The 18500-nt window shown below is 38.6% G+C and overlaps 1 protein-coding gene across 4 annotated transcripts in view; it reads right to left on the reverse strand.

The window, feature by feature from the left end:
• Positions 1-7238: 7238 nt before the first annotated feature.
• Positions 7239-18500, reverse strand: part of PIK3CG (phosphatidylinositol-4,5-bisphosphate 3-kinase catalytic subunit gamma) — a 30009-nt gene continuing 18747 nt past the window's right edge. For all 4 annotated transcript variants that reach the window (XM_026867541.1, XM_026867549.1, XM_026867553.1 and 1 more), the window contains 4 exons: positions 17055-17185; positions 16334-16445; positions 14253-14410; positions 7239-9312 (listed from right to left, as the gene is read on the reverse strand). In XM_026867541.1, the coding sequence (XP_026723342.1) occupies positions 9031-9312; positions 14253-14410; positions 16334-16445; positions 17055-17185 (683 nt within the window). In that variant the 3' untranslated portion in view covers positions 7239-9030. The remainder of the gene's footprint in view (positions 9313-14252; positions 14411-16333; positions 16446-17054; positions 17186-18500) is intronic.

Below are 18500 nucleotides of genomic sequence, written 5' to 3' on the forward strand. Positions count from 1 at the left end.
CTTTTTGACAAAATGGTGCTTTTAATTGCTTTCCTGTGATTCAGTTTCTGGTTATATTCTCGTGATCTTGTAAATAATAGATATTTCCTGTGCTTATTTTTGATGATGTTGTAAATTAGGATATTGCAATTATGATAAAGACTCTTCCATGTATCTTTTTTATTGGGCTATCTCCTGTGAAGATGATATACTAAAGGGTGCTTTCTGAAGTACTACTTCACGAGGAGTACTGAAAGTAGCTAAGTTACTTCTCAGCAGGTCCAGTTGCTGATGCCACTAGACAGACTGATCACAGTTTTATATAGGATGAATACATGATACCAGCTGGGGTAACTAGGCTGTGGTGGCCCCACATTATTGTTTTTTTGAGTCCTGGTCATCCTGAAGAAGGGCCATATTTCTGTTACCACTGCACTAACTGCATTAAGATGTCTCCACATTTCCAGTCAAATGCGTATTCACTGTAAGGTTTCTTTTCCACCTTGAGCAAATTAATAGTAGTAGTCAGGAGGGTGAATACAGGGCATTAAACTTTGTCTTCCAGTGCTTTGAACCTTGAAGCATACAGGCACAGATTTTCCTGATTGCTTTTACTGTTAGATTCCTTTTCTAAAGGGATTTGCAGTCAGGAGAAATTTTAGCAAATTTCTCACAGTGCAGGTGTTGACAGTGTCACAGTTTCCTGTATTTTTGACACTTAGTTCTTTTGCTAATATTTGATAACATTTTGCTGCTCATTTCCTGGCTGTAAGAAGTGGCCAGTCTATTCTGATTTTAGATTTTGAGGTCCAAGCAACAGCAACAAGGGAATAGAACTGAGAAAATGGGATGAAGACCTTGAGCAGCAGCAGGGAGTAATTATACTCATTATGGCTTTACGTGCCGATTAAAAAAAAAAATAATCTGTTTTATAAACTGTATTTATTCTCATTGAATAGTCCTGATAACACCAGTACTTAAGGACTGTGAGGATAAGTTTTGCACTAATTAATGAGGGAAAGGCTGTGGATATTATCTACCTGGATTTTTGAAAAGCATTTGACACAGTTCCCAATAGTATTCTCATAGAAAAACTGGCTGCCCATGACCTGGATGAGCGTATGGTCTGCTGGATCAAGCACTGGCTGGCTGGATGGTCCCAGAGAGTGGTGGTCAATGGAGCTAAATCCAGCTGGTGGCCAGTCACAAGTGGTGTTCCTCAGGGTGTTGGGGCCATTTCTGTTCAACATCTTTATTGATGATCTTGATAAGGACACAAGGTGTATCATCAGTAAATTCACAGATGACACCAAGTTAAGCAGGAGTGTCCATCTGCATGAGGGCAGGGGAGCTCTACAGAGAGACTTGGGTAGATTGGATCGGTGGCCAACGTTAATGGGATGAGCTTCCACAAGGCCAAGTGCCAGGTCCTGCACTTGGGCCACAACCACCCCCTGCATGGCTACAGGCTTGGGGAGTTGTGGCTGGAGCTGTCTGGAAGAGAAGGATCTGGGGGTTCTAACTGACAAGCAGCTGAACATGAGCCAGCAGTGTGCCCAGGTGGCCAAGAAAGCCAACGGCATCCTGGCTTGTATCAGCAATAGTGTGACCAGCAGAAGTAGGGAGGTGACAGTCCCCCTGTGCTCTGCACTGGTGAGGCCACAGCTGGAGTATTGTGTCCAGTTTTGGGCACCTCAATACGAGAGAGATATCGAGGTGCTGGAGCGAGTGCAGAGGAGGGCAACGAAGCTGGTGAAGGGCCTGGAGAACAAATCCTGTGAGGAGAGATTGAAGGAGCTGGGACTGTTCAGTTTGAGGAAGAGAAAGGTGAGGGGAGACCTCATCACTCTCTACAACTACCTGAAAGGACAGTGTAGAGAGGTTGGTGCTGGTCTCTTCTCACAGGTATTAGTGACAGAACAAGAGGGAATGGCTTTAAACTGCAACAGGGGAGGTTTAGACTAGACATTAGAAAAAAAATTTTCACAGAAAGAGTGGTCAGACAGTGGAATAGGCTGCCCAGGGAGGGGGTGGAGTCACCATCCCTGGATGTGTTTAAGGGTCGTTTGGATGAGATGTTGGGGGATGTGGTGTAGGGGAGAACTTTGTAGAGTAGGGCTGATGGTTGGACTCAATGATCTCAAGGGTCTTTTCTGACCTGGATGAATCTATGATTCCATTCTATGAAATGCAATACTTTTCTGCATAGTTACTCTGCTTAGGCTGGGTTTTTCCCAGCATTTATGTGGGTGGCTGATGTCATAAAAATATTCCTCCACTTTCAGATCTCTGCAGCTCATGTAAATCTTTATTGGGAAACATGAGGTAGAAGACGAACGTTTTATTTTTCTTGTATGTTCTTTGTTCTTTCTCCAGATGCACATTGTAGGCCTGGTATAGAAAAAGAATATGGGGCCCTGTAGGGCAGCAGTCCAACAAACAATTAAGAGAGAGCGGGGAGTTAACGGTGGTCAGCTTCCTGGAGGCATGATGGAGAGTTAGAGGAGACACCTTCAGAGCAGCTGTGGAAAGGTGTGTATTTATGTGCGTACCCACAGCTGGCTTTTCAGAATAAGATGTCTGTGAGTACACACAGGGACAGAGGAAGAGAAATGAGTTTAAAAAGTCAATGCTCTAAAAATATATTTGGTGAATTAAGGGTTTTTTTAATCACCAACTTGTGGTGAGGTCTTGTGTTTCATCCCCCTTGAAGACAGTTGGTTCCTTTCTTCTCATGCTAACAACATTGTGGAAACTCCTCTTTCGTTTAAAATCCTAAAATCCATTGTTGCCTGTGTTTAGATGGCCTGTGGGAATATAGAACTCTGGAGGACAGGGTAAACTAAACAAGCTTTTATATAAGGATAAATAAGGGTTTTTAAGGACACACTAATCTCTGAAGAGCTCATGTTAGCATTTACAGAAAGCAGGGGGAGACTAAGAAAATAATAGTGGGAATAAACGAGACTTTAGGAAAGTCTTCCAAGAGATGCATTCCTCAAATCCTTGAGAGGGATACTTAATGAACGTTAATGAACTAGTTCTGCACAGCAGTTGCATGAATCCCATGAAAGCGTGGTGCTGGCTGTGCACTCGGAGCCCTCGAGGTGGGTGAACGGTGCCATTCCCTCCTCAGATGGAGGGTCATGGGTCTGCCATTCCTTCTTCAGAAAAACGACGGAGGCAGAATCTGTCATCAAATGGCTTTTGGTCTGGCCTTCAGTGCCATGTGCTTAGCCTTGCCTCAAAGCCCCAGAGCACAGAGCTCATCCTGGCACTCAAACCCTGACTTCTACACCCATTTTTTGCCAGGGCTACTGCCACTGGGTCCCTGTTGCCCTGGGAAAGATGCAGCTGCACCATATGGCCACCTACTCCCCACAAAGCTGGTGTCAGTCTCCACAGGACCTTCAAGGCTCTGCTCTTGTTAGAAGCCACTCTTTGCCCTCGCTTTGGTGTGCTGTTGCAACGAGAGGTTCCCGAAGATGGTAGTCTGGAAAATGAACGTTTAGCTAATTAGCATCTTCCTAGAACACAAGGTCTGCGGTGGCACAAAGAATAATTGCCTGCCTTTGCATGAGGCATCACCTTGAATCAAAAGGTGCCTGCCTGGAGTCTTTCAGTTTCAGACTGCTTTAAAGTTACTGAGATCTCTGGTTACTTTTCTCCCAGGCAGGCAGAATTGTTTTATGAGGTTTGGAAAATACATCATATTCTGTGGGAAAGAAGCAGGTTTGTAAAACAGAGACACTGTCATGAACTTCATCAAAATGAAAGATAACTTTGGCTGGAGGGAGAGCATTTCCTGAGGAGACCTGTTTATCTCACTGAGATTCTTTTGTGCAGAGACATTTGACAGCTGAGCAGAAGAGCTGCCATGCTGCATCAGAGCCAGAGTCTGTCCAGGTTGGTATCCTCTCCCTGACAGGGGCCAGCTCCAAATTCTTCAGAGAAAAATGCATTTCTATCATGATAGGAAATAACTTCCCTATGTGATGAGTTTAATGCTGATTACAGACACTTGCTGGTTATCTGGGGAAGAAGCACTAGACTAATTGTTTCTTTGCATTTTTTTTTGTTCTTAATTTGAGGTAATTTAATAGTAAGTATTCTGAGCAAAATTTAGCTCTGTCCATATCTTGAATTATTTTTATGAATTCTTTATCATGGAACTGCACTGTGGCAGCAGATTTCTTGGTTATTGAATAGTCATAGCCCTCATAGCCTTTTGCAAGATAGTCCTGATAAAGGAAGATTATTCAAAGGCAAAGGAGGATCTGGTACAAAGTCTGAGCTGTAGTTTTAAAACTGTTTTGTGTACTATGGGTCATTAACATTTCTATTTTCTTTCTCTTTCTCCTTTCAGGGATCTTGCCTGCTTATTCTTGACTACATTAGATTTGACGTTTCTTTGTGTATCTACTCAGTGTTTATCTTTTCAAGAAATACTGCTATCTACAGATTATTTCCCATTTGTTTCTTCATCCACTTAATAAATGGATTGGTGGTAAACTTTGACCATAGACACTACAGCTTTGAGAGTGTGACCAACACTTGCAAACCATGACTCCTAATGCTGAACACCAGAGAGATTGCACCGAAGTGTGGGATGTGCTTGTACTTACCAGATATAGCACTTCTGCCATACACAGGTCTCTTTTGTTAGCTAAAATTAACTGGCATGTGTTTCTGGCACTGTGCTGCTGCTGCTGCTTCCAAAGTGACAGCCTTTTCTTTTGCATCCCCAGGAGATCACCTGAGAAATGGTACATCTTTTTCTAACACTGCCTACTTGCCTTCCCCAGCCTGTGGAGGGCTCTTGCCATGTCAAGTGCTGCCGTGCACCCTCTGAAACGACAGACCCCCATTCCTAGGGGTAGGAAGGAAAGAGTTCTTCCTCTCAAGTGCCCACTTGTTATCAACAGGCAGGGCACCAGGCTCTCTCTTGCTGGGTATGAGAGATCTACTGATGCTTAAAAAGCCAGGAAAAGCCATGTCCTTCTGACCATCGCCCTGTATCATACTAGAACTGGTCACCAACGCCTCTTTTCTCTAATGACATAATGATATACAAACCTCACATGGTTGTCACCATATCATTTGTATCTTTGATTAGTCCTTAATATTAATGGTGTAACTGCAGACAAACTGCTTTCTCTTCTCCAGCATAAATCTTACTTTCTGTAAATGTGCCACAAAGTATAACCATGTATTAGTGCTTTTTCTGGCCAATTCTGCCTCCAAAATGCAGAGAGGGGTGAGCATGGCAGGAACCTCTTCCTGCAGACTTCTGTCCAGAATAAGCAATTTTTGGAGTGCTGTTTCCAGTGTACACTGTGTAAATTGTAATTAGAAGACTCATGAAAACAAATCAGTGTTTTTCAGATACTTCGGTGTTAACTCAAAGGGCCCACCAGACCCTGCAGACAGTGTGGTATGCCAGATTTTAATAATTTCTGATTTTCAAGACTATTTTACACAAGATGCACTAGAAAGTCATCAGCACAGAATCTGTACATAATCCTTGGAACTAATCATGTGGATTTGCAGAACACTGTTAGTAGACAGTAAAAAAGGTTTATAATGAAAAATACCCTAAAAGAGTTATAATTTCCAATTATACTTTTCTCAAGTCAGTTGTTCATTTCTGTATCACTGGTCACATTTAAGAGGAAATTCTACTAAATATGTGTTAAATAAGGCTAGATATTCTGCTAATGATAGATTAAATACCTCTAACAAGTGCATCCAGTGTATTCACTGAAGATCTAAATAAAACCATGCTGTGCACCTCAGCTCCCTTTCAACTTCTCTTTCTGTTCTGGAACATAATTAGGCTGGAGCCTTTGGGACACACTCATCACTAACCAACATCTTGATGATCTTGCTGGAGTCAAACTGTATGTCAAGTCACAACCCAGTCTGAGGTACTGACTCTAAGAATAGATTCAAATTTCCACTTTTAGGTGCAGTAATAATGTGAATTTAGACTACCAAAAAATACATCTTGAAGTATCTCTTAAAAAGAATTTTCCGAAAATAATATTAAGGCTAACAGGAGAAAAGGATGATAATTGAGACCTACTCAGAAAATCTAGCCATTTTCTCCCTCTGCATATGCTGTGTTAGAGACTGAAAAAATGTGGTTAGTGACTAATTTGCATTTCCTGGGTTTTAGCCCTTATAAACCAGCTATTCTGAAGGGCTGGTGTGTTTACGTACTGGAAGATATTAGGCCCAAACTCAGGAAACTGTGGTTCAGCTTCCTGCTCCAGAAGTGGTGGCTGTGCTAAAGCTCCAGCTTTCAAGGCCTTGGGTACGGAGCCGCCACTGCAGAAAGTGACAGCTGTATTCTGCACTCGGACGGGCAAACGTGTACTTGTGCTCACCTCCTCACCTGAAAAGCCATTCCACTCCACCTTGAAGCTGGACTGCCTCAAACCACATCTCTGTCACTTTTGCTTCTGTTAGGGCTTGCCAGAAAACAGTCAGTTGTGGGTGGAGGTTTTAAGAGGCACATGAAGGCCAACAGATAATCAGCCGTATGAATGCACAGCTATTTATAAATAAAGTGCTGGTAAGCTGCCTAATAGCTTGTTCTGTAGGTAAAAAGGAGATCTGGCAGCTACTTTTCATCTCCCAGAAGTCAGGCTGGCAAACACCCAAAACCCAGCGCAGAGGGGGTGTTTAAAAGGAAGACACAAGGCAGCTTAGCACTGCCCAGGCAGCCCAACTGTGGGCTTCATGGGCAAGGAAAGCAACAAAGAAGTTTGCTAATTAGCTCAGCAAAGAGGTGTTTCAGATGTCTGTAACAAACACTGTATACAATTCAATATAGCACATTGTAAACTGCTGATAAAAATCATCAAAGTTTAGTGTAGGACTAAACTGCTTTCCCCTGGGTGCAGATCTCTTGTAGACCTTTTTCTGTGAATGGAGGCTGCTTCTAGAGTGTCACTTCCCTTGAAATTGTGATTAGCATTTATTTCCCCATGCCCGAGTTAAAATTAGCAATAGATTTACTTACTTTTTAAAAGAAGGAACTTGCTACAGTCTTCAGACTTTATAGAGCAAACCAGGAATGAAGTGCTCTTAGAAAGTGGTACTATTCTATTCGCATTTTACAACTGTAATAATTTAAGATATCTAAAATCATATGGAATTATTAATATGAAACAAAAACAATTCCTCTGAGTGGGACTTTGAATATGATTTCTTATTGAGATTATACAGTCTTTAAGTAACTGGATAAAAAATAATTATGTGTATTTTGGGCTAAAATGCTTATCCATTAATGATATATGAATAGAACATGTCAATTTATTTCAGATCTATAAAATGCAAGTCTAAAAATACCATTTTACAGACAATATTCACCATTTAGTTTACATTTTAGTACAGTTTTAAGCCTATCTTGCACCAAATACTAATGTGACAGAACAATAAAATATTCTACATTTAAACTTTTAGACTTCCTTAACTAGAATCTACCATATACATCAAAAATAGTCGTGCACAGTAACCAATTAAACATCTACATTTCAAGAATAGATTGGCTATATCTCATAACTGAGACATCAATTACAGTACAGTTATTAAAAATCCTTCAAAAATATACTCAGTAGTAACAGTGGTAGCAGTAGTTAAAATCTTAACAGTTCTGTGAAATGATCAAAGCAAATGATAACAGAATTTAAAAATTCAGTTAATCATTTATATGTAATGTAAAGCCCATGTAACACTACAATGAAAAAGGAAATTACACGGGCACAAGTGCAAAAAAGCAATATTGTAAGCCATCTTCTCTCTTTGGTAAAAATCAATTAGCAGGAAGTATACCATAATAATTAAAGTCAAAGGCTAATTCATGCTATATATTTTTTCCTTTCCTACCACAGGCAGACTTGATGATTTGCAGGCATCTTACAGTAGAGAAGTTAAAATTCTACTTAACACTGCCCATTTTTTTCTCTTTTAAATATTGAAATTAAAGATAAGGATTCTTTTTCTTTCATAAATAGCTTTTCAGTAGTATAGTCTCTTAAGGAATTTAAAAATAAATAGCAAAATATACACAATTTCAAAGATTACATTTAATTCCTTCTAGGTATATCCTGAAAATATATCACCAAAGAATAAATAACTTTGGGTTTCTCAAATATTTGGTAAAATGTCAATTACTCTTACATAAAGAGTTTTCTCCAAGGAACAAGGAAGTACCATTGCTTTTTCTACAAAGCTTTTACTACACAGGTGGAATTTTAGTAACTTTACAGTAAGAATACAATCTGTAATATAATACAGATGTTTTCCATTAAAAAGTACAGTAAAAAATCTTTCAAAATTAAGTCTTCAGAATTTCAGGTTCAAACCTGAGGAACTTCCAGGTAACTATGAAGTTCTCCTGGCAAAACAGTGAAGCTCAGCTGTCTATGTCAGGAGGCTACAATAATAGTAAGGTAATATCCTCTAATAGTAGAGCCAAAGCTGTTTTCTGTTGATGACAAACTGAAAATCTAAAAAGGACAGTGTTAAGAAAGGAACAAAAGAGAAGGATGTGGGTGAAGAACAATTGACTGTAAGCCATCCTGAGAAAGAAGTGAATTGCCTACAGGGATTTCAATATAACCATAGATTTGAAATAAATTATTCTGCTTTTGAAGGGCTTGACCCTCGTGAACAATTAAGATAATGTCATAGGGAACTTCTACTTCAATTTGCAGGTTATCATCTTACTCAAGCTCCTCCTTCACATTTATCTGAAATTATTACTAAAGAAAACAAGAAAAACGCAGGCCACATCAGCAAAGTAACTAGGTAAAAGCATCCAGCAACTTGATGTGTCATTAGATATTTAAAAAAAAAAAAAAAATCTTTACTGCAGGAAGATCTTCTGGAGGGGCAGAGCAAAAGTCTTTGCCTTTTTAGAAGATTCGTTTAAGCTGCCAGCAAAGTAAAGGCAATTTTGACTGCTCATTTATGCAGAATTCATAAATAACATGTAGGTTTACTAACCTCCTATTCACACCCACAGTTAATTTACATAAAATATTAAGCAGAATGCTTTTCTACTCCTTGTTTGATTCCAAGCACAAGATGTAAAAACCAGTTAAATTGTACAGTCCAGCCCTTATCTCTGCAAACCTCTATCTGATCAAGAAAATGCTTTTTGGCATCTTCTTCACTTTTCCCTACTGTCAGTGCATCCCGGATATACTCAATATCCTCTTTGCTTGTTAATTGGGGCATTCCAGTCATCAGCATCATGGAGAACAGGATGATCAACAGGTTTGTGTGATGTCGAAGAGCTAAATAAGCCTTCACACATACGTCCTATAAGAGAGAAGAATTTTTTGTTAATTGATGAGGTGAACTGAGAGGGATGGTGTAGGAATGTCACAAGACTCACGTTAACCAACACTATTCAATCACTCGAGTATGTCAGAGAGAGGAGACCCAACAGAGCCATTCACTTGAGCAGAAACGTGAAGAGAACTTCTCCTTCTGTCACTTGGTATTACTTCATTCATCACCACACCTTGGGGCAACAAGTACTGTTTTGGTGTACAAACTAAAGGATCTTTTAAATAATATTATATTAATTAATGAAGCATAAAACCTTAGCTTCACCAGAATTTCAAATTAATTTCCCTGTTGTATAATCACTTTCTGTGGCTGTTATAAGAGACAGCAATACTTCATTGTCTTCCTTTCCAACTGGCATGGTCCCGTTCAAAGACCACGGCTGGCAAGCGATACTGAATAAAGCAGCACCTCCAGGGGACTGTTCTTCATTTTATATGTGTCTATTAACTTCGCAGAGTTGACGGCTTATTTAATAGAGAAGATTTTTCAGGCTTGGTGTTCTAAGAAATTTTTCCAGCTGACAGCTCTAGTTTTCAGGCACACTGCCTTGCTGTAGGACTTCTATGTTTACGTACTGTCATATTGGATTCCACAGATTTTTATAGCTTTTTCACTTCCATATATAAGCAATTTGTGCTTAACAACATAACCTTTAGAATGAAATTTCCTCAGCTTGGAAAAACATGCAATGCTTTTAAAAAAATGCTAAGTGACTAATACATAACGATTATTTCTTATATTAAATTTATTACTCATTTACTTTTAGAAATAACATCTTAAAGAAGACAATGCAATGAAGAAATCAATCATATATTAGAAAGTTAAATTGGGCCTGCAATGCAGTAATGTAAAAAGATGAAAAATATTTCCAAGAAAGTTGTTGCTATTAAAACCAAAGATGAAGAAATGCTACTTTCTACACAAATAAATATTCAAATTAACCTTTACACAAATATATATGAATTTATTAAAGAATTCTTAAGAAGTCCAAATATTTTCACATAAAGTTCCACCAAATCTCATCAGCTCTCTAGAACACTGTTTATTTTTGACAAGGTGTATGTTTGGGGTTTTTTCCTTAGACAGTAAGAAGTGCACAAAAATCTGAACATCTACCACTGTTCACATCATCAACACCAGGACAAACAACCAGGCAGGTCAGGAAGATACTAAGATACTATGGTATGTTGAAGACCTGTCTGTAGGGTTTCTTTTTTCCTATTGCCTGGGCCCCTAAATCTTTCACTGTTTCCAAATAAATTCTGTCTTGAAGTAAGACCATACTTATGAACTCCAATGTTAGTTTAGCTCTAGCAACGCAGAAGATAAATTGCAACAGTCAAAGCACAATTTACAGCAGAAAACACCATCATCTTTTCACGGGGATTAGTTTCTCTCCATGACACCAGGTGAAAAAATTTAAAAAAAGAAATTCTACTTATGTATTATCAACTTCAGACAGGGAAAACTTGTCACAAGAGTTAGTATGTGTTTTGTTCCCCCTGAAAGAGATGAAAGCTCTTTATAGTTGTATCAAAGAAGGTTTTATATTTCTCTATAGATGATGCATCTCACTACTGCGAGTGTCTAGACAGAAAAACAATTATGCAGTCAAGAACCTGGCATCACTGCATCCCAAAAGCAGTCCTTCCAGAAATTCAAAAGATCTAAAAAAAAAAAATAAATCTGTATCTGCCTGTTACAGTTATTTATTCAGACAGGAACCAAATGGAGTTTTGAATTAACATCTTCCAAGAAAACTAATTTTTACACTTCTGAGAGAGGCAGAGAGAACCAAAAATAACACATATGTATGTGTCAAGGATACGTAGATGTTTACCATGAGATTAAAAAAAAAGCTGCTAACTAACCTAAAGCCATAGGCAAAATGAGAGGAGCTAAGGAGAAACCAAAATCCCATTGTCCAACAGACAACAAAGAATAAGTATTCTGAGAGCTTTAAATCATCCTAAGTTTAGTATCCTAAAGGTCAGGCATTTTTATAATATAAAGTGTCCAAGTTCTGATATATAGGCCATCCTTTCCCTGTACAGTATACTACAAATAAGTATTTTTCAATGAGTGATTTTACACCTTTCTGCCACCTTCAACAAATATATGAGATTTTGTAAACAAATGGTATAGAAGAATTTGATTAATACTGAGAATACAGATCTCTGCATTGTGTGCAGAGCAATGAAAATATAATGAATTAAATAAATATAATGAATAAAATACATTCAAAATCTAATGCAAAAACTAGCAAAGACAATTTTAGGCAAACTAATAATAGGTAGGTGGACAAAGCTCAAATGACTACCAAGATCTTAGATGAGTTTCTGTCAAGGGTTTCTACTAGTAAGAAGTGAAAAAGTTGTGTGTACATAGGAGTATGAGAGTTGCATAGGAGCAAGAGAGTTCAGCCAAAGGCTAGAAAGGAAATGCCACCATATATGACACAGCAAGAGAGATCTGGGAAGTACTAAGGCAGCTGAAAAATTCATAGCTGGAACATAAAAGTACTTGTCTTCTCAGATTAAGTCATACTTAAATACATTTTGTTATTAGAACAAAATCAAATACTGCTTCCTACTAAGCATTTCTGTGCTGTCGTTAATAACCTCTGGCCACTAATTTTCATTAAACCATCATAAAGAACATAAACAAAAAGGGAAGCAAAATTTAAGAGCTAATAGGAATGAGCTTTATTGCTAGTTCCAGAAAAGTTGTCAGTCCACTGACAGCTTTAGAAGTTCACTAATAACAAACTATACTCTGTTGCAGTGAACTCTGGTCAAAATTGTCTAATTAACCTCCTCTGACACCTGCAATATGAGCTATGGCTAAAACACCTGTATGGACTGTATCCAATAGGTAACACAGAAATAAAAAAGTAGGTATTTTAAAATATTAAATACACCAAAGCCTGTAAAAAACAAAAGGATTCCTCTAAAGTACAACCTATTTTAATGTAGTTGAAGTACAAATTAATGAGAGGCTCTTAAAAATTAATGAAGGATGAATGCTGAGAATTTTCCATTAATACATGAATGAGTCAGCAGGCACACCAAATGAATCCCTCAATATTAGGAAACATGATGAAACCAGCCAGTTGAAAAGTGAAGCTATAATTCTGTTTGGTTTTGCACTCTGACCGCATGTATTTTTTACAGCAAAATATGTGATAAAGACCTTGCTCTGTGTTACTACTTTACTTGTATTAAAGTATTTGAACTTTCTCTATTGGTCTTTGAGATAGAAAAGCCCTTTAATGTACTACCACAATAGCAGTTTATAAATAGTATATAATACAGCAGAATTGGACATGAACTTGCATTTTTTTGGTCTTATCTGTGCCTAAATCACCCCACTTAAAATGACCGGGTCACATGTCACAGTTCACAAAGGTAAAGCACATTAATCACCTTTCATCTGGTTAATGACACTGGTGGAAACGACACTGGCACTTACCAGGGCATTCCTAAACCCTCTGCATTAGTGGGAAGGGTAGCAGCATCTAGAAATTCACACTGGAGTAACAAAATGTGTATTCAGTCAAACCCAGGACTATATGATGAATCATGGCTTGTTGAAGACAGGCTAAGACAAAAATCACCTCCTATTGCTTTTGGTATTTGGGCTGACAAAGTAAAAATTCGATACTCTCTAAAAATCTGAATGATACATATGTAAGAACACAACACTACCTTACTGCAGATGCTAAACTGATTTGATTGGTAAATTAGTGGTGGTGTTCAAATTTAATTTGATGGTTTTTTTTCCAAGCGAAGTCCATCTTTTGCCCATGACGGTAATTGAGGAGTGAGCCCTCCCTGTCCTTGTCTCAACCCATGAGCCTTTTATTGTATTTTCTCCTCCTCATCCCAAGTCGGGGAGGAGTAAGCGAGCAACTGCCTGGTGCTTAGTTGCTGGCTGGGTCTAAATCACAGCAGCTGTACAATCATGTATACGTTCAAAGGGACATCTTCACTATCCAACAATAAGAACCTTAATTAGGTACTCAGCTTAGAAAACCAGACTCCTTACCAGAACAGAGAGACTGGTTCATCCACTGGGAATCCAGAACATCTAAGTTAGGCTTTTGCTTTGACTCACACTCTGGAGGAGACTTTTTCTTTTGATATTACAGGGAACCTGCTTTCTAAATCAGGCACTTACTTAAAAGTCCCTGAAGATAAGCACAGGAATAACACCCCAGAAATCCATCTATTTCTGCTCAGCCACGCTTTCAGCCATTTCATTAAACATACTGAACAGCATTTTGCTTTGCTCCCTCCTCACCCAGGTCCTACACAAGCTTGAAAAACCACAACTGCTTTGGAAGGACTGAATTTCAAATAGAGGATGCAATAGAATAGATTTTTAACACCATTCTTTTATTTCAGAGTACATCCACTTCACAAAACCAGAATCTGACATAGCTTAGGGTCACTGCACATTCTATTCAGCCGCAACAGTCTGAGCCCCAGAACACAAGGGCAGAATCAGGAGGGAGTAACTCTGGCAAAGCCAGCTGAGGAATGCCTCGCACCTGCTTGTACTACATAGAATGCTCTGCTTAGTGCTGTGAGTCTCCTCTAATTGCAGAAATACTGAAGGCCTCTACAAAGTATTTTCTATCAAGATAAGAACTGCCTATCTGGTATGCTGCTAACTCAAACTCTTCAATGTGCCTTTTTGGATGTTTGAATTTGAGTTCCCATAATCCTACAGATAATTTTTGCTCTGAGTTGGGACTAAAATCTCTCGGAATTGTATTATGATTCAGCAAATTTTATTAACATAATACCCAGGAGCCTAGACCTTTGAAACTAAGGCACTAATGTCCATTTCAGAGGGTAAAAAACATTGCTTAATTGATTTGCAGCTAGATATTCATGCTTTACCTGAAATTTATGGAAATGGAGACTTGTCTTCTTCCCCGAACTCCCCATGACAAACAGAAAATCTGGAGTCAGGACAAAAGGAACTCTTTCCTTATTAATTCCAAGGAAGCTTTTATAATTCCCAAGAATATGGCCAAAATCAATATGGAAAAGGTTACCTTCATAAAGAAAAGAAGTCACAGTTAGGATCAAATACAATAAAGTGTCAAGAACATTTACTTGTATTCACAATCATTCCAAAATCTCTTTTTGAGGGATATATGATCACTCTTTAGTTCAGCAGAAAAGACTTAATTCTCTCTCTTTTTTTTTTTTTTTAATATATAATTCTGTCCTCTTGGCAAAGTTATTTTTTATTTTACTTTGGCAGTTGTTAAAAACCTGGCAGAACTGCTGTATTTTCTAAACATATACTCACAGCTTGTCAAAAATCAAACAAAGAAAGCTTGTGCCTCAGATCCATAACAATCAGCTTCCAGCACATCACTACATGGAAAAGGCTTGTGGACTGTGAACCCATGGGATTCTGGCATTATCCGGTTCCTAGGCTAACATCATTGACTAGAACATGCTTCCTCCTCGCAGACCTGCTTTACCAATTTCTAAACCAACCTGTACTGTACAGAGTAAGTTTGCATTGTCATCCTTTCGATAACTTTGAAATTGTAGTAGGGTATCAGTTCTCAGGAAACTGATGAAAAACTCCCCTATTAAGGACTGCTACACCCACGGGACAGGAGCATACTGCTGCTCTTCGAATTATGTTATTACTTTTACTGGCAGACAAGATGTAAGGACAAATGAGTATGGTTACTTAAAAACAGATTTGTAATAGTGGTACATATATAAAAAAGATAAACATCAAATGATGTAAGATGATACAGTGATCCGTAGGTGGAACATCCTTAGATGTTCCAGCATTTCAGCCAGTTTCTGAGTCCTCCCAACCTACCAAATCTGACACTCTCTGCAGCTCTCGCAGACTGACATCCTCTGGCTTCTGTTGCTCAAGAAAGCTCCTGTTAAAGACTCTAAACCTGCTCCTGACCACAACAGAATAACTTTCTTTTTTCTGTTGCCCTTTCTATTGAATTGTCCCTCATTTTCTGCCAGTAGGAACTAACATTGCATTATATTATATATAATGTTGAAATTAAAACATTTCTTTGTCTTCTTTTTCTCAAGGATTTCTGGTAAACTTTTTTACTGTAGTCTTCAATTAGCTCATTTCTGCCTTCAGAGTACTTTTCTCTAGCCTTCAACAAGTAGAATCTTAACTATAATATGATTAATATTAAATACACAGCCTCCTAAATAAGCCCCAAAGTATTTTCTGTCTCACAGCATTATGTAAAGACTAATTACAAAGTAAGAGGATCATGAAACTGGAAGTGAATTTCTCAGATCAAATAAAACTCCTCCATATGTACTGCTCATTCTGGTGTCTTTTCTGGGGCTTCCATAGGTGAGTAAAATTAGGGATGAACCAATGTGAGCTACAGAAATAATTCCCAAAGCTTGTAATAAAAAAAATATTGTAGTTCATTCAGGAGGATTGCAACCAGCCCACAAACTACAGTAGCAAAACCAATACACTCCATGTACACTTATTTTCTAGGATTTTCTACAAGGGTATATAAAGCAATTATGTTCCTCGGAAGTGAAAACTCATTAACATCTGAATTCTGACATAAATATAGTTCCGCTGAACACTGTCAGAACCACATCCACACTTCAGACAGGTGAACAGCTGTCTGCTTTTTAAAGTTTTTTGGCTTTTAGATCTTAGATCCACACACTAAAAAAGAAGTTTTACATTCCTCATGAATTAGTTTGCAACAAACTTGCCCTTGGAAAAGAATGGCATTATTAATTATAAATATCTAGAGTCTATATGAAGGCTGAAAGGGGTGACAATATGTTTTAATGTCACAGGAGGACCGAAACTTGCAAGTAATGCTGACAGAACTGGACTTTGTCTCTTCATTCATTGTTAAATGCATTATTTATTAAAATGAAAGATAAATCTAATAAAGTATAGACCACATCCACTTCTATGAAATTCTCAAAAAATAACTCACCTGTTTCTGTAATCATAATGTTGTCATTGTGTCTATCTCCTATTCCAAGTACAAAGGTTGCCACACAGTATCCAGCACAAGAATAAACAAATCTTTCCACAGCTGCCTGAAACTAAAAATAAATCTTAGAGATGTTAAATGCTTCAATGCTAGAAATTAAATTCAGACATTCTCAAAGCCGTTCTGTTGACATGTATCTATCAACAGTCAGACAAACTGTCTTATACCACTGCACAGCAGAGATTAAGATCACAGCCCTGCATCACATTCCCTGTACTATGCAAGCAGACTCTATCCCTTAGCATGAATAAAATAAACATAGAGTCATCCACATTTTCTGAGGAAAAAAAGCTAGCAGAAAGCTCTAGTAGGTCAGTGGACCTACCTAAGCAAAAGAGTTGCAAGTACCCAAACATGTATTTAAATCCTCTAAAACCACACTGCCTTTCAGTATTCTTAGATGCCCTTTGAATCTGCTCCTCATGTATCACTTCTAAATACCACTGACAAAGAAGTCATTTCTAAAGCATCTTGTTTCTCAGGAGCTTGGCTGCCAGCTGGATGCTAAAGGCCCTTTCACAGACACCCACGGCTGAGTACAGGGAAAATGAATGGATTTTTCAAACTCACACAAGTAACACAAACACAAATGTATGGGCTCTGTGCTTCTAAACTAGTAGGGTGCATTTGAAAATCCTATTTAAAAATTCAAAGAACTCACCTTCTCTTCAATCATGCATCTTTCCTTGAGCCACTGGTTTAGTATTTCATCCTTAAATGCACCAGTGTTGCCAACTGTACTTTGTTGAATTTTGGCAATTGTAGTAGCATCTTTCACAATTTCGATCATTCCTAGAGAAAACAAAGAAGTTATTAAATGTATATAAAAGCATTTTAAAATATGCAAAATTAAAATTTAAAACCGTGGTTTTTAAATCAACTGCAAAACTTAACAGGTTGTGAGCAGAAATTTATTTTACAAGCAACAGTGGTTCTTGTTCATTTACAGATGAAACCAGCTAGAGCTCATAACTAGCCTGGCATGAGAATGTAAAACCTTTTAAAATGGAAATAATCACATCATAAGTGGGGACCCTCTGCATAAGGCTTTCCCCCCAGGAAACGAACTCCCTCCTGTCCTGATCGCCTGCAGAAGCCCAGGAACCATTCACATTTCCACCAGCTTCTCTTCAACTTCCTAAATTTGAGGAGCTGAAGGGAAGCTGCAGTGTTGCAGCAGCCTAGGGATCCAAGTGTTGTCAGAGCTGTAGCACAGGAACAGAGCTGGCCCTCCTGCAGTAAACCAAATATAAGCTTAAGTGTGCATATGCACAGAAAAGTTCAAAAATATCAATACACACTGAGGTATAGCAGTGGGATTGCTGGTGGAAAGCTCTGGCTGTGGGGCCCAGATGTCAGCCCCTAAACTGAACAGATCCTCACAAAGGCAAATCAGCACATCACAGCAATATGGTACAGAATCAAGGACTTGTACTGTTCATACTAACATGGCATGTGATGAAGGGGAAGCTATAGAGAAAAGCAGATACAGAGGCTGCAACACAACTCCACACTGTAGCCAAGACTAGCAAACGCAGTCTGTCCTCATACTGTTCATGCATGTAGAGGGGAAGGTCAGTTTTTAGTTAAACTTATTTGGTAATTGGAAATACATTTTCTTCCTCTGGTTCAAGTTCTACAGTGTCTTCTAGGTAAAAGTCTGTCTTCAGCTCCAGCTCACAGATAAGCAAGCGAACAAAAATATTCCTTTCTCCCCAAAGTGATTCAAAGCAGTTTCTGATTCGGTTTCAGCTTGACTGTTCCTCTGAAATGGATGAATTTCTCTCTATTCACAGTCCTACCCGTTTGCAATTGCCAATTTATGTGCAACTTCTTCAGTAACAGAGTAACAACACAGTAATCTTTTCCTGCCCCTGCCTTCCATGCATGGCTGAATTCATGGCTGAACATCCCCTGGAGTTACTTCTTCTGTCTTGACAGTGAGCTGGAATTGTTTGTAATAAAATTATCGTGGAAGTATGACCTCCAAAACCCACCGCCAACACCATCAAATTTAAAAGCTCTGCATGTTAGTCTGTGCTCGTCAAGCTGTTGTCCTCCTGGGAGTGAGCTCCAGACCACATTCCAGCTGTTGAAAAGCGCCCCC

Source organism: Athene cunicularia (assembly GCF_003259725.1).
Source record: "Athene cunicularia isolate RWA chromosome 1 unlocalized genomic scaffold, athCun1 chr1_part2, whole genome shotgun sequence".
NCBI lineage: Eukaryota > Metazoa > Chordata > Aves > Strigiformes > Strigidae > Athene > Athene cunicularia.